The 16632-nt window shown below is 35.4% G+C and overlaps 1 protein-coding gene across 2 annotated transcripts in view; it reads right to left on the bottom strand.

The window, feature by feature from the left end:
• The window catches only part of TRPC4 (transient receptor potential cation channel subfamily C member 4), a 228466-nt gene that overhangs the window by 32109 nt on the left and 179725 nt on the right, over positions 1–16632 (bottom strand). For both annotated transcript variants that reach the window (XM_031001457.3, XM_004054405.5), the window contains exon 5: positions 5421–5560. In XM_031001457.3, coding sequence (XP_030857317.1) covers positions 5421–5560 — 140 coding nt within the window. The remainder of the gene's footprint in view (positions 1–5420; positions 5561–16632) is intronic.

Below are 16632 nucleotides of genomic sequence, written 5' to 3' on the forward strand. Positions count from 1 at the left end.
TGGTTTTAATGTGTGCTTTACATGGTGAAATCTTTTCCCTTTCTGGAAATTTATCAGATAATTAAGTAGTGAAAGACCAAAAAGACCAGTGTTTATACTGGCATATTATTTTCTCTTCAAGTACATAATTCTGATTAAACAACTAAGATTCAAATCTTTATAGCTTTCTGCCATAAAACTAAAGAATACCTTAGACAATCCCACACTTTGGGGAGCAGACTAAAGTTACATCATTTATAAAATAGGAAAAACACTTGCCCCTTTTCTAGTTAATAAGAGATGGGATCTGTGAGACATGCAGTTAGAACTATTCAGAAGAATGGTGCTATAAAGAAAAGCCACAATGATGGTTAAAACAAATCTTCTTATTAATAAAAATTTTGATTTTTGAAAATATTATTTAAATTACACAGTGAAAAAGGTATTAAAATCTAATCATTTCTGCCAAACTGTTGAAGATAAATATGAGAAGTGTTACATACAGAAAAGGGGCTGGATAATATTTAGAAATAAACCAGCCCTAATGAAACTGAAGTAACATTTTATAACTGTGGTCCCCAGGCATCAACAAGCTCCAGATTAACTAATACTTCATACACAGTGAAAAGAGAAAATGACTGACAAACTTTCCTCTAGAGGGTTAGGAGCAATTTTTTAAAAATTTATAACCCATGAGCTTTAAATGCTAATAAATCAAGATATTCAAGAAAACACCACAAAACTTTGCATGTAAAATGGATAATCTTGAAGTCATACATATTTTTATGCTCTGTCTTTGCCCGTTATAATACTGTTGCATTGTATATAAAAATTGAGAGCAAATACTGCTTTTTTATATTAGGTTCTATTCTATGGAATTAAATGTTTATTGATTTAATCTTCAGAAACATTCTATTATGTTTGATTGTTATTATTGTTTTACAGCAGAGAAATTTGGGGCACAGGTTCAGTAACTTGCTCCAAATCACATAGGTAGGAAGTGATGTAAGTCGTAGTCACAGCAATTCCATGGCCTTGGTTAGAAGGGCTGTTTTGTGTGCATTTTAAAGAAAGATCTTTCTTGCAAGTAGATGGATTGCAAAAGTATGAATGCCATGAACTGAATTGCATCTCCCCAGATTGAGCCCCCCAGTGTGATGGTATTTGGAGATGGTATTTTTGGGAGGTAATTAGGTTTATATGAGGTCATGAGGGTGGGCTTTCATGATGAGCGTAGTGTCCTTATAAGGAGACACACCAAAGTTTGCATTCTCTCCCAACCCCTTATGCCCCACCCCCACCAGGTGAATGTGACCAACCTTCTATAAGTCAGCGAGAGAGACCTCACCAGAAACCAACCATGCTGGAACCTTGATCTCAGGCTTCCAGCCTCTGTAATTGCAAGAAATAAATTTCTGTTGTTTAAGCCACCCAGTCTATGGTATTCTATTGTGACAAGCCGAGGTGACTAATACAATGGAGAAATTAAACAAGGCTGGCCCCGATGACAGATGTTTCTAAAAGGTTCTCTTTCTGAAAAGAACAATTGTAACAAGATTTTCTTTTTTTGTAGGATGATACAGTTTTTTTTGGTCCAGTTCCATGACTTAACCAAAAAGGCCTATGAATGGACTTTGTTCCTGTTCAGGAATCCTCAGATAGGAGGTAGAACCTATACAATCCTAGCAGAGGTCCTAGTCGTAACACCGGTAATCCCGTCTGAAGCAAAAGAGGTGAATCTATTATTTACTAAGGAGAATTATTAACATGATTTAATCTACCTCATATTTCATAATTACTAAATCACATATCTTCCAGATGTTACTACCTAAATTTGTTCAAGTCCAATCTTCTATCATCTTCTCCTATGTTCACTGCTCTATTTCAGGCAATCATCATCATTTGAACCACTCCCTGCATAAATGACCTAAATGAATCCTTATAATTTATAGGGTAAAATAAAAGCCCGATAGCAAGATGTGGAAAGTCCTTCTCACCTTCTCCCTGCCCACATTTTTAGGATCATCCAAAATAGATATTGAACTCTACTTGTTAAACACTCTGACTTTTGCATATTGTGCCTTTTCTGTCTTGAATGCTCGTGCATGTTCATGATCATGATAGATATCCACTTGTACTGTCCTCTGTATAATTGCATGTCATTACAGAAAAGCTCAGTTCCTTCTCTCATGTTACAGTAGCCCCTCTTATAGACCTTATTACATTGTAAGATCCTTGTTTACATGCATTTCTCTTTCATCTACCTGACTGTGACCCACTTGAAGGCAAGAGCTACCTCTTGGGCAGATTTGCATTTTCAGCAACCAGATCAAAAGCTGTTTCTTAGTGTGCTCTAATAAATGCGTATTGATTTAATTAGCTTCTTGATTCACATAATAGCTGTTTGCTTTATCTACATCAGACTCTATTTTTTTCATGCAAATTACCTACCTGTTCTTAAAATAATAATTTATAAGTTATTACAAATTAGCCTGAAAAAAATTGAATGATAGAACAAACGTAAGGTAAGGAAGGACAAATCAGAAAATCAGAGTGACATCACAGGCCCCCAGAGTGAGTACTCTTTTGATTATTATCATCAACTTACAGATAATAAAATTGAGACCTACATTCAATAACTTGCCCCATACCATACAGATTGAACATGGTGAAGGCAAGTGTGGACCTAGAGCTCAAACTCTTTTAAAACTAAAATAAAGCAAATGAGGAGACACATTAAAGATCTTACAAAAGGCAAGTCTAGTAGACTCATAGTACATGAGGAAGAAAGCAAGACAAAAGTAAAAAAAAAAAAGAAAAAACTAATTTAGTGTGCTTATTCTGTAATAGGCACTTTAAATACATCGACTCATTTACTTCTCATGACAACAGCATAAGGTAGAAATTACTATTTTTCTTATTTTATGGATGAGACAAATAGAGGTGAAGAAACAGGCTCAAGGTCACCCAACTAGTGAGTGATGGAGGAAAGGAGCACCAAAAATGTGACTCCACTGTGCATGCCAATGAATACATGAACCCAACTCAAAAACATACATTGTGCTAAATGCAAATCCTTCAGAAAGGACATGTTGTAGTTTATATTTCCAATTGTAGCTGAACTCCTATGGCCATATATGAACAAACTATGTATTTTTTGAAGACTTCACATTCCTTAGGTCGTCTTCATCTGCAGTAATTACTGTGTACTGCTCCACATACCGTTTCTCCCTCTGCCCCCTCCTTTTCATCACTGGGGTGAGTGAGTTTAATTCTAAACATAAAGAATAATGTGTAGATTTTAATGGTAAAATAGATTTTGCCAGTGTAGAATTTACAACTTTTTAACTAAATTAAAATCCCGCATCTAAAAGTCTTGAGGCAAAATATCCACAAATATCCATTAATCTATATAAGCATACTCACTACATACCAGAGTTCTTATATATGAAAAAATACATGTACTATACATAAACATCACACAAATGTAATAAATACAAACATGATATAGCTTAGTTTAAATATTGTCTAAATAAATGTATAACAGCAGTTTCTTTGGGACCCAATCTCACAGTTCTCTGAGCTGTAGAACAGGTCTATACAATGCAATGTTATTCACAGTGTCTTCCTTAGATCAACTGTATCAGTATCAACTGGGAGTTTGTTAGAAATGCAAATTTGGACTTTGTCTTAATACATGTAACTTAAATCTGGTGATGGAGAAAATGAACCTGAGTTTTAGCAAGCCCTCCTTATGATTCCTATTCACCTAGAAATTTGAGAAGAACCGGTATTGTGATATAATCCCAGAATTTCATGACAGCACAAAACCACCAAAAACTACATATATTACTTTTAGAAGTAGGTCTAAACAATTTTATGTATACATCTAAGGATCATGACAGAAGAAGGGGACTGGAGAGCTAGGTGCTTAATCACAGACTGCCTACCTCTTACAGAGATGCATAATCTCCTTTGGTTAAAAGAGTACCTTCTGCTGTCTTAAACTTTTCAAGGTCATTAACCTCAATGCATTAATAAAATTACCAAAGTATGTTTTCATTTTGAAATATACTTGCTTTCCATAAAATTGATAGAAATTGCTTTCCCCTAGTATTTCGGTGAGCATTTTAACAGAAAACTATGGCCTTTCCAACTTCAGACAATTTTTTTATTATTATACTTTAAGTTCTAGGGTACATGTGCACAACGTGCAGGTTTGTTACATAGGTATACATCTGCTGTGTTGGTGTGCTGCACCCATTAACTCGTCATTTACATTAGGTATATCTCCTAATGCTATCCCTCCTCCCTCCCCCCACCCCGCGACGGCCCCGGTGTGTGATGTTCCCCACCCTGTGTCCACGTGTTCTCATTGTTCAATTCCCACCTATGAGTGAGAACATGCGGTGTTTGGTTTTCTGTCCTTGCAATAGTTCGCTCAGAATGATGGTTTCCAGCTTCATCCATGTCCCTACAAAGGACATGAACTCATCCTTTTCTATGGCTGCATCCAACTTCAGACAGTTTTGATTCTGTCATACCTGAAGGTTGCCCACAGAAGCAGAAGGCATTATTTTAAGAACTAGGCTAAATGAATAAAAGTTTATCTACATGTTAGAATTTTCTAGTTCAGATTATTAAATTGAATGCATTATTTATGTCACACCTAATTAGATATTCTTTTTTTTTTTTTTAGCAATTAACTAGTTATTTTGAAACTTTTATTTTTTTAAAGAGAAAAGGAAAGGGGGAAAAGGAAAATCAGTGAAGGAGAGAAGATAATCCTCTGGGTTGAAAGAAACCCAACAAAGTACAAAATAATCCCAATTGTCATGACAGAACAAAAATGTTTTATGCAAATTATGAGGTTGGGATAAGATTGATGCTGTACAAAATCTGGGGGAGTAATGAGTGTGTGAGATTTCAGGCACTGTCATGTTGAATGGGATGAGGAGAAAGAAATTATATTCTGCTCTAATTATATCAAATTGTATTAGTTTATACTGAAATAATAATTTCAATGCTTTGAAAGAGTAATATTTTGATCTGTCTATGAAATTTTATCTATTAGTTATAACTGAAGAAAATAGATTTGGGTTGCCAAAATTTAAACAGTGTTTGAAGCAGAATTTCATTAGAAATAGAAAGGATTAGAAACTAGAGCAGTTGCTGTGAATAATTTTGAGACATCATTCTACTTAGTAGATGCAAGGGAATTGGGTGATAACTTCTACTTATAAAAACTTGTTTTGTGATTAAAGGTTATGCATTTATTTATGTATTTTTATCCCTATATATCTATCAATAAAACCATGAGTTGATGAATACGACATCCAGAAAAAGCTCTAGGTAACTTTATTAATAAAATTAATATCAGTTGAAAGTATATCATTAATAATCAGAACATATGCTTTACCAACAACGTAAATAATAGTTACCTTTACAAATGCAACAATTTTCAAGGAGATTGTTGCTAAATATAAGGAGTTCATTACAAAGTCCATTAGATTCCACCAATCATGGATGTAGTCCTGAAGTCCGCCATCCCACATCTGTTTAATTTCTCCCCATATGAAGCCTGCAATTATAGAAAGATTCATTGTAAGTATGATTTCAATAGGATCACTAAAAAAAGCAATATACAATTTAACAATTATAGATCTCGAAGCTACAAGAGACCACATTGTTACACTAGATGCAACATCTATTTTTTATAGGTAATAACACTGAGTCCCAGCCATACTTTAAGACTTTCAGATACTAAGCTAATTCTAGAAGATGTTGTTAGGACGGCCTCACTTTCTTTTATCCATTGGATAAATTCATAAGGATAAGTAGTTTTTGAATTATACTGTAGCTCCTTTATAACTATATATTTCCCTTGGAAAATAACATTTTCTTAAAAGCAAATGTCTTGACATATATTTTTCTCCCAAGTCAAAATTACTCAAAGATCATGAAAATCAGTGTATCTAGCAATCATAACTGGTTTCAGACAATTAGTGGAGTATCTTGTTGTGTTTCTTTAAGCAGTTAGTGCCTTCAGAGACCGGACTTCAATCTTGAGAAATGATGGTTATAGCATTCATGATAATTCATTAAAATACTTTATACCCAGAAAAAATGTATTTTTCATTTTTAATAGGAAATGCTTTATTTTCAAGTTCTATGAAGTACTTACAAAATATTAGTGTAGGTTATTATTTTATTTCCATTATCTTTTTAAAATTTTATAATTTTGTATTTAGAGCCTAATGATGAGAGATATATCAAAATATCTAGATTCAGTAAATATTGAAAGGGTAAATATGATGTCATAACTACATTAACACAAGCAAACAGTGAGAATTCTTTAGGATAATATTCTGAAACATGAAATTTAGAGTTGAAGATCTTCCTAGGATGTAGAAAGTTGGACAAGTATTATCCCTACACTGACTCAAGAAAAAGTGAAATTAACTATAAAAATCATAATTTTCCAAGCATGCATCAGAGAGACGAGAAATCAAGGAATCTAAACTTTAAAATATATGCACGTTCCTCTAAAGCAACCACGTTGTGAGACTTAGCTCACCTGCGGCAGAGTATGCAAGGAAGAGACACTGGCACCATCCAAGAGACTAGGCTGACTGTGAGGTAGCAGGAGAGACTAGAATCCCTGGGAGCCACAGTCACAAGGAAAATTTCTACCCTCTTGCATGCTCTTCTTCATGGACCCTATCCACAGCTCAAGAGAAATATTATAGTTCAAGCCTGGGGAGAAAAGAGGCTGCTTCTGTGGGAGAGACACAGAGTCCTCTCCAGGCTCCTCTCACCTAAGGAGCAAAACACTTTAGCCTTGTGGAAGAGACAGAAAGCACTCCTGAGCCTCAGGTTTACAGCAATACCATTAGAGCAGGGGCAGGAAAAACTTTCCTGTACATAAGCTGCCATGTTTGCCATGAAAAGGAGGGCATCGATCATGGAGAAAGTTCCATCCGTAGCACTCAGATATAGGCCTGCCTAAGTCTGACCCTGGATGAGGACATCAGAGAGTTTTCCTGCCCTGCATCACGAGGCCAACAAACACCAGGGAACAATCAGCAATTGACAACCACTGGAGGAAGGGCCTCTGAGGCATAGATGTACAGGGAAGGTCAAAATCTGCAGGTGGAGAAGGAACACTGAGAATAATCTTCTTTTCCACCCTAAGCTGTGGCATATGATGCACTGAAACTGACGGTAGCAACAACAAAACCCAAACCCAACTCAGCTCCTGACTTATTGCCTCAAACTTCTACACTAACACAGAAGAGAAGAGGCATGTACATTTTCAGGCATAAAGGCTGTGTACGTCTGTGGCTAGTCTTCTGCATAGGTGGAATGAATAACTTTCCAAAACACACGTACACATACGCACCCACACACATCAAACCATGATGCATCATATTCAAACAGTCAAAAACAAAAGATAAAGAAAAAATACCGAAAGCAGCCAAGAAAAAAAAAAAAAGGAAAAAAGACATTTTGCATACAAAGGAAGAAAAGTAAGACTGACAGCAAACTTCTGGGTGTAAAAAATACATACAAGGCAATGGAGTAACATCTTTTTTTTTTTTAGATGGAATCTCACTTTGTTGCCAGGCTGGAGTGCAGTAGCGCGATCTCCGCCCACTGCAATCTCCGCCTCCTGGGTTAAAGCGATTTTCCTGCCTCAGCCTCCCTAGTAGCTGGGACTACAGGCACGCACTACCCCATCCGGCTAATTTTTTGTATTTTAGTAGAGACGGGGTGTCATCATGTTGGCCAGGATGGTCTCGATCTCCTAACCTCGTGATCCGCCCGCCTCGGCCTCCCAAAGTGCTGGGATTACAGGCAGGAGCCACCGCGCCCGGCCTGGAGTAACATCTTTAAAGTGCTGAAAGAAAAAGAATAAAAGTTAACCCAGGATTCTATATACAACACAAATAGCTCTAAGAAATACTTACTAAAGACTTTTTCTTCAATCAAAATCTGAGACAATTTATTCCTGTCAGATCTACACTAAAAGACATACTAAAAGGATATTTTTAAGGCAGAAGGTGTATAATATTGGACAGAAAGTTAGATTTATTTTTAAAAATGAAGATTTATGTCCAGAAATGTGTGTGTATATATATATGTTATACATATAAAATACATATATTTATTTTTATTTAAAAGTTTTCTAACATATAATTGACTGCCTAAGTAAAAACTGTAGCAATATATTATAATTGTCAACATAGGTAAAAGTAAAAGGTATAATGACATTAGCACAGAAGATGAGAGAGGGGAATTACAAGCCTCCCGTCATAAGGTTCTTATACTACACATAAAGCAGAATAATATTTTTGAAGTTAGAATGTAATAAATTAATATTTTATATTGTAAATGCTATGGCATCCTTTTAAATATTTTAAAATATATGAGTAGAGAGCTATACATGTAAATAATTAGGGTTATACAAATATTTAATCCAATAACAGGCATAAAAGGAAAAACGCAACGAAGAACAGATAGCAATGGGGGTAGGTTTCCAGTTTACCCATATCATAATTATACTCAATGAAATGTATGATCTAAACACACTAATGAAAATACAGAGATGATCATATACGAAAAAAGTACAGGCACAAGTCTATCGCAATTCATCCATAGAAGTAAAGGAAAAATAAAGATATAACATAAAACAATAATTAAAAGAAAGCTCCCGTGGCTACATTAATATAAAAGTGGATGTATTTCAGAAGAAGCAATGTTACTAGGTATATACAGGGATATAACATAAAGATAAAAAGGCGAATTTGCTGAGAAGATATAAAAATTCTATGTGTGCTTGCAGTTAACAAAAGAACCCTATAATACAAGATGCCATAACTATTAAAACTGAAATAAGAAACAAAGAAAAGTAGAATTATAATTGGAGTTTTCAGCATTCCTCTCTCTGTAACCAACAGAACCAGTAGACAGAAATTTAGTAATGATATAGAAGACCTGAACAACACTATCAACAACGTGAGAACAGCAGAATACACATTCCTTTCTTGTGCACATGGAACATTCACCAAGATAGACCATAGTGTGGACCATAAAACAAACCTTAGCACATTTATTTAGGTTGAAATCATACTAAGTAAGTTCTGTGACTACAACACAAATAAACAACCAATCAATAATTAAATGTACCTAGAAAATCCCCAAATATTTTTCAACTAAACAATACAGTTCTATTATCTTTCGGCTCAAACAGGAATACATGAGGAGAGTTAAAAATGTTTTGAAATGATTGAAAATGAAGATACAACCAAAAACTCTTTGTGAGGCATCTGGAGTAGTGGTTAGAGGAAATATATAGCTCTGAATGCTTTATCAAAAAAGAATGAGGGGTTCAACTCAGTGATTTCACCTTCAATTAAGACAGTATAAAAAGAAGAGCAAGTTTAAACCAAAACAAGCAGAAAGAAGAAAATAACAAAGGTAACAAAAATCAATAAAATTGAAACATAAAATGAAAGATAAATCAATGAAAACAAAATATAGTTTTCTTAAGTGGTCAATAAAATTGATAAAATGCTAGCCAGAATGATTAACAAAAAAAGATGATATAAATAATCAATATCAGAAATTAAGGAAGGAACATCAATATAGATCTTATAGATATTATAAGAATAATAAGCAACTAGAATGAATAACTGGATGCTCATACATTTCACAACTTAAATGAGCTTTTTTCCCTGAGACATAAACTTCAAAACTCACTCAAGAGGACATAAAGCAACCTGAATAGTCCTATAGTTATTAAAGGAAATGAACTGGTAGTTAATATCCTTCCAACAACAAAAAAATTCAGGTCCAGTTGATTTCATGGTGCATTCACCCAAACATTTCAAGAAAAAATAATACCAGTGCTAATCAAACTCTTGCAAAGATACAACAGTAAGAAACATTTAAGAGGCAAGTATTACACTGATAAACAATCAGACAAAACTCTTTAAAACTACACACCAATAGCCCTTATAAATATGCACAAAAATCCTCAATAAATAGTAGTGAATAAAAGTTAGCAATATATAAAAATAATAATAAATCATGACCAAGTAATGTTTTTCCAGGTAATGAAAGGTTGTTTCAATATTTAAAAATCAATCAGCATAATTTGTCCCATCAACAGATTTTTGAAAAAATGTGATCATTTCAATAGATGCAGTATAAGCATTTGATGAAATTTAACATGCATTCATGATAAAAAACTTTCAGTAAAGTATGAATAAAAGGGAAATTTATTAATTTGATAAAGGGCATTTATAAAAATTTATAACTACTTTTCTGTAAAGGGCCAGAGAACAAATAATTTAGGCTTTGCAATAAATGGGCATGAATGTGTTCCAATGAAACTATTAAAAAAACTGGCAAACAATCTGATATCAGGGCCGTAGTTTGCTGCCTCCTGTGGTGGTTATTACATGACTGTATGTGTTTTAACATTTTATATCTCTGCACTCAACTCCAAAAAGTTAGTGTTATAACTTAATTTGAATGTAGCCAAAATTACAAAATTGATATTGAGGAATGAATACAGTGATAGAAAAAATAATTAAAAATATTATTGTAATACATTGATTACAGGTAATATATGAGTAACTATACATTTCTTTTATATTTTCTGTATGTTTGAAATTTTTCATAATAAAATGTTGAATGAAATAAAAGCATAGTAGACATGATGTTCTATCATTAATTAGTGAAAATAAACAATGACTATTTAAAATTATTGATAAAGTTTTGTTTTATATTTTGTTATATTCAAATTTATAACTCACATGAGAGCTGATTTCAGATAAATTAATTATAGTGTATTTTTAAAGTTGGCTGTAGACAACCGCTTTATTCTAAATTTGGCATTTATATCCTAGTTTCCCCTTTTAGTCATCTTTCATAAATAAATCTCTCATGAGAGGTCAGATAGAATTGGGACATAATTGGGAAAATGATAATAATATTTACTACCTCCATATTGGAGAAAGGAGTATATCAGAACTAAGTAAGATATGATGCCTGCACTGCATTTTAGAGCTGGTGGGAAACTTAGAATTTAAAATATCCAGTGTGAAAAAATGCTTGGCACACATTTTTTTCCACACCTATGGTGCTTTCTCCTGCTAACCTGGCTACAGACTCAGAATTCAATAGACAACCACAGCCTGCATGAGAAAACTAAGGCCCAAAGAGGCAGCTTAAACAAGAATGTGATGCCACCAGTTAATGAAGAAAGCACGACTGGATCAGAATCTCCTAAATGCAGTGCACTTGGACAACATTTTCTTCTTCTTGAGAGTTTACAAGGCACAGAGTTATGTGCTTCAGAGGACAGAATGAGGACTTTGGGAAGGAGGTATAAAGAAGAAGTTATGAGCTCAGTACAATGTTGCTTATTTGTTTTGTCTTGCTTGACACTGCCAATTCCCAGATATTAGATATGTGCATGCAATCATTGATTTAACAAATGCATTTCAAGTTAATTTTTCACCAGAAGGCACAGTGATAAGAGCTAGTCTACATTAGGTGATCAAGCGGCCAGGCTCAACTCAACTAGCAATCAGCTTTAGAATCTTAGCTTAGCCTCTCTAGGTTTCCGTTCACTTCAAAAAACAGAGATTTGGATTACATGGCTTTTACAAAGTATGATTTTATCCTAACTGCATAAATTCCCAACGATTGCTTCTTCCTATTAGGATTGCGACAATTTTACCAAAAGCAGTCATCGCAATCGCTGCCATGAGAGATGAAAAACTGCCCTGTACAGAGGGCACAGAGTTGCTCTAGTCTGCCCCACAAAGCAGAAATTGGATCTTTGATAAGAAAAGCATAGAAAGGCAGCTTCTTGCCAAATGTAAGGAAGAATATTCTGGCAATTAGAGTTGCTCTAAAACTGGAATGGATTACCCTGTGACATAGAGATTCCAATCCAGAGGCTGTCTTTAAGCCAGAGAAATTCTAGCAGTGAGTGGAGACTGATCTACGTAATCTCTAAAGTTCATTCCAACTTAATGAATTTGTAATTCGGTTGCTTTCAGATTTGTATGTATCATGAAATAAAATATATTTTAAAGTACTTGCTAACCAGAGCATTTATATTTCATTATGTCTGACAGATAAACTTTATTATCTTTATACCTGCTGCTACTAAACTGGAAAGTCAAATGTGATTATCAACAGTCATCGAAATAGCGAAATTCAAATATTTTGTGAGGATTTACATAGAAGAAGAAAGGCTTTGGGAAGGAGGTATAAAGAAGAAGTTATGAGCTCAGTACAAGTCAACATTTTATTTCGACTTCCTTCATAGCTGAGCAGACTCTGTTCTCGTCCGATGGGTTAAAGGAGATGAAACTTCAACTGTAAGTTTAGACTAGATGACCTCTAAGCAAAACTCACAATGCTGATATATTACAATTCCTCTGGAGATAAAGGAGGAGACATTAAATCTGATTTTCTTGACCACCCAAAATCTTACTTCACTTCTGACCTTTGAAAGGCACAAATGTGTGGGAAAAACAGAGATCCTGATAAAACTGGAAACTCATGCCATCATTTTGTTTAAACTTGAGCTATAGATAAGATTGCCAATCAATGTCTGTTGGGTAATGTGGTAATGTGTTGGTATCTTTTTTTTTTTAAGTTCCAGATTGAATATCACTTTTTATAGTTCTAGTCACCACATACCTGTCAGATGACTGTGGATTTATGTTTGTTATGAGCATGGTAGTGAAATGGCCAGTTTCATTTATTCTGGCAACATTTGCTGAATTTTTGAAGAAACAAGCCTTTAGAAAAACCAGAGGGTGCTATTAACTAAATAAAAAACAAATTCAGCTAGTAAATTATCCATGGTAACTAAAAAGCCTGAAGAGAACAAAGATTAAGACAGCTTCTGTCACAAAATGTTTATCCTGTTCCCACAATGGGAACATTTCAAAATTGCTCTTTGCTGTTTATAAACAGAAGACATGAGTTCTCAGAGTCGTGATGGAGGCCTAATTACAAGCATTGATGTCAAGACTGTGGGGACCAACAAAGGAAAGATCACAGTGCAAATGAGTCAGAGAACTTCCTTTTAAAAATATTTGTAGATGCCTGGAAGTTTTTACTATTTTTTTTCTACCTTTCACATAACAGTTTTCACTCAGGGCTATTTGAATGTTCTTTTATGTCCTGCGAAGCTGGCTGTGAGGATGTGATGGGGTAGGCAACGCTCAGATGCCACATTTAACAGCACCAATTACATGTGACAAATGTGTAACTCTGCAAACAGATCTCCTGTCATTCCCTTTCTTACTGTCAGTACTTACACCAATAGTAAACAACCCCAAACAAAAAGCAAGTCACCTTTTCACCTATGGCAACCTCCAGGGGTCTCTTATTTAAGCCCCAAAGCTGTCAGGGGCCTGACCTTGGAAGTCTCTTCACAGAACACTGAGCTTTTATGTTGTGGTATCAAATCAATGAAGATAAAAGAACACAAAAAATTCCTCCCTGCTGGAGTTTTGTATTGTTTTGTTTTTTGATTTTCAAATCAGGGAATATAAAAGTAGTCTCTCATCAAAAATCTGCTTCTGTTCAAAGATAAATTTAAAGGAAGTCTTTTATTCAGTAGAAACCCACTTGTTCTGGACCTCTAAGAGGCACTCAGTTAAGGGGCAACTCCTGTTCTCAGCAGTATACTTAAAACTCAAACAAAGATGAGGACACGGACCCCAAGCATCCATGTTCTGAAAAGAGTTTACAGAAAATTGTAGCCAAACTTTTCCTTCCAGGGCCTACTAGGAGGCATCAGGACCATATCTGTTCCCAACCACCTAGCCCTCTACTTCCGTAATCTGTAACAGAGGTAGACCTGGGAAGTCAGATAGCGAGAGAGCCATGAGGTCAGGGAGTGCAAGGTTTCTGTTTTGTTTTTGTTTTTGTCGTTGTTGTTATTTTTAGAGACAGAGTCTCACCCTGTTTCCCAGGCTGCAGTGTAGTGGTGCATTATATCTCACTGCATCCTCAAACTCCTGAGCTCACGCAATGCTCCCACCTCAGCCTCCTGGGTAGAGGAGCAAGGACTAGAGGCACATGTTACCATGCCCAGCTATCTTTTTTTTTTTTTTTTGGTAGAAAAGAAATCTCTCTAAGTTGGCCAGGCTGGTCTTGAACTCCTGGCATCAAGCAATCTCCCCACCTTGGCCTTCCAAGGAGGGAGCTTGGATTACAGGCGTCGGCAGCCCAGCCAGGACAGTGCAGTTTTTGTGCTAAAAGGGAATACCAGAAGTACAGGTAAGGGTGTTTCCTCACAAATACTACTGCCTCCCTAAGTCAAGTCTAAGGGAGACTCCAAGAAAATCCCTCATAAAGTCTGGGAGTTTCTACAAGGAGGAACTACTACCTCACCCCTGTTGGGGCATCTGTTTGGGCAGTTGGCTTGCTCATCTCCCCCTGGGTTCAGCTCATCACAGAAAATGGAAAACAGTGAGGTTTGGCAATAGGGTAGCCCATGGCAGTCTGGCCTTCTGTCTTTTAATGTGGTAAGGTTCTGTGATGCTGTTGTGAGGTAAGTGCATATTAGAAGAAAAGGCTGGGTTTGAGCCTTCTTGCCAGGACTCAAGAGGGATTTGTTAGGGTTCCAGGACCTCTTTAGGGATTGACTGCTGGTTACAGGAGTGGAGGGACTGGAAGACCCCTGGCAGAGTTGAATCTCTGACTCAGAGAACTATGCAGTGTGGAGGCACAACAGGGCTCTCAAAGAACAGCCGTGCACCCCTCAGGAGAGTCAGCATCACACAGGTGGCTCAGTAATAGCCAGAGAGGCAGGACAACCAACCAAGAAAGAGCTCTGACCAGGGTGCCAAGTCAGGACATTTAGCTTCTCCCATTCCCCATCGTCCCTAAAGCAACAGGAATGAGGAAGCATGAAGAGCCTATGTCCCACCTTGAATTCCAGTGTTGGAGTTAAAGGATGTGTAAGAGATGGACAATTCCAGATCCTTCAAGCCATGGGTCAGGCCTTTATTGGGAAGAGAAGATCTTTAAGCTTATAAAATTTGAGTTTTAAACTGAACATAGCCTACTTTTAAATAACTTGAAATTTCAGAAAATTTATGATAACTGATAGTGATATCATTCGGGAACAAGGAAAGGATATTTGATATAAGGTGGCCAAGGACAGTGATAGAAAGAAGTAAAACCATTTCATGTCTGGATTCAAATATGTTGAAGATCCTTAATAAAACCATTATATGATTATGAAATTTGACTTCCAGAATTGTTTCTCAGTCTTTAATGTTTAAAATACTTTTGGAATTTCTAAATCAGCCAACCATAATCTGAATTTGTCATAAGAATCTACAGTAACCATAATTTTAGTCAGCAGACCATACTTCAAAAAACACTGACATAAAGAGACAGTGAATGTTAAATATTCTTAGTTGGAAGGCATCTAAAAATGCTTAAACCACTATGGGTTTTGACACCATTATTTTAACATTTTGAGAAAAAAACTAGGAATATGTAATTAAGGAAGTACACATTTTTAAGTTTACCAAGAAAGGATGCCATGTTAGTTTCAGAGTAAGAGTGAAGTGTAGAACTTTAGAATTCCAGATCATCTGATAGCTTATCACCTAAAAATAGTTACTTAAAAATCAAGTGAGACATTTTATCAGTGTAGGAGCATTCTTTTTATAGGATTCTAATTTAATTTAAAATTTTCCATGAAAACTAAGAAGTAGAATGCTTATGTAGATAGGAAGACAAGGAATAAATATTTCTCCAATTCCTTGTTCATTATCTTTTCAATAAGCAGCAGAAGTTGCCTAATATATAGTTTCGAATAAGTGAATATTAATATTTTCACTATGAAAATTACCACCTTCCACTTAATACAAACTTCTGAACATTTTAAAAATAAATATGCATAAAGAAATATATTTATTTCTTTCGATTTTCCTGAGTACCCCTTACACACACACACACACACACACACACACACACACACACACAGAAATTTAAAAAATAGTAATATCCTTGAAGAAAATAAATTTAACTTTAGAACATAGCAACTAATACATGGAAAGCAAAAAAGGAAACATCTCTAGGTCATATCAAAGGACTTATTCTTTCTTTCTTGGAATGGATTGCTTCTTTTAGTGCTAGAAAGTCACACATAATATGTTTTAGATTAGAAAAAACGCAGTGATGATACTGGTGGTGATGTGAGGGTGGTGGTAGTGGTAAGTTTGGTATGTTGGTAAACATAATATTCAGTAGTAAATCATATCAAATGTGCATCTTAAAGAGCATTACACCTTTAATGAAGCAGAAACATGGTCCATTCAAATTTCACCTGTGTGAAAATCTAAGCCGGCAAATAGAAGCGAAGAAGTCTTAAGTATGGACACATGTTCTGAGCTGTTTTTGCCTTTTCAAATTCTACCTCTCACACTTTTGGGTGAGTGTCTCAGAAAGGATAAAGAATCTAGATCTAGACTTACATTGACTGGAATTTGAATCTAGTATCACTTAGCTCCTTGATCCCTTGATCCCTGCAAGGAATGTAAATTCTCTAATCCTGTTTCCTCTCTGTGAAATGAGACATTAACATCATTCATTATG

This window comes from Gorilla gorilla, chromosome 14 (genome assembly GCF_029281585.2).
Source record: "Gorilla gorilla gorilla isolate KB3781 chromosome 14, NHGRI_mGorGor1-v2.1_pri, whole genome shotgun sequence".
Classification (NCBI taxonomy): Eukaryota; Metazoa; Chordata; class Mammalia; order Primates; family Hominidae; genus Gorilla; species Gorilla gorilla.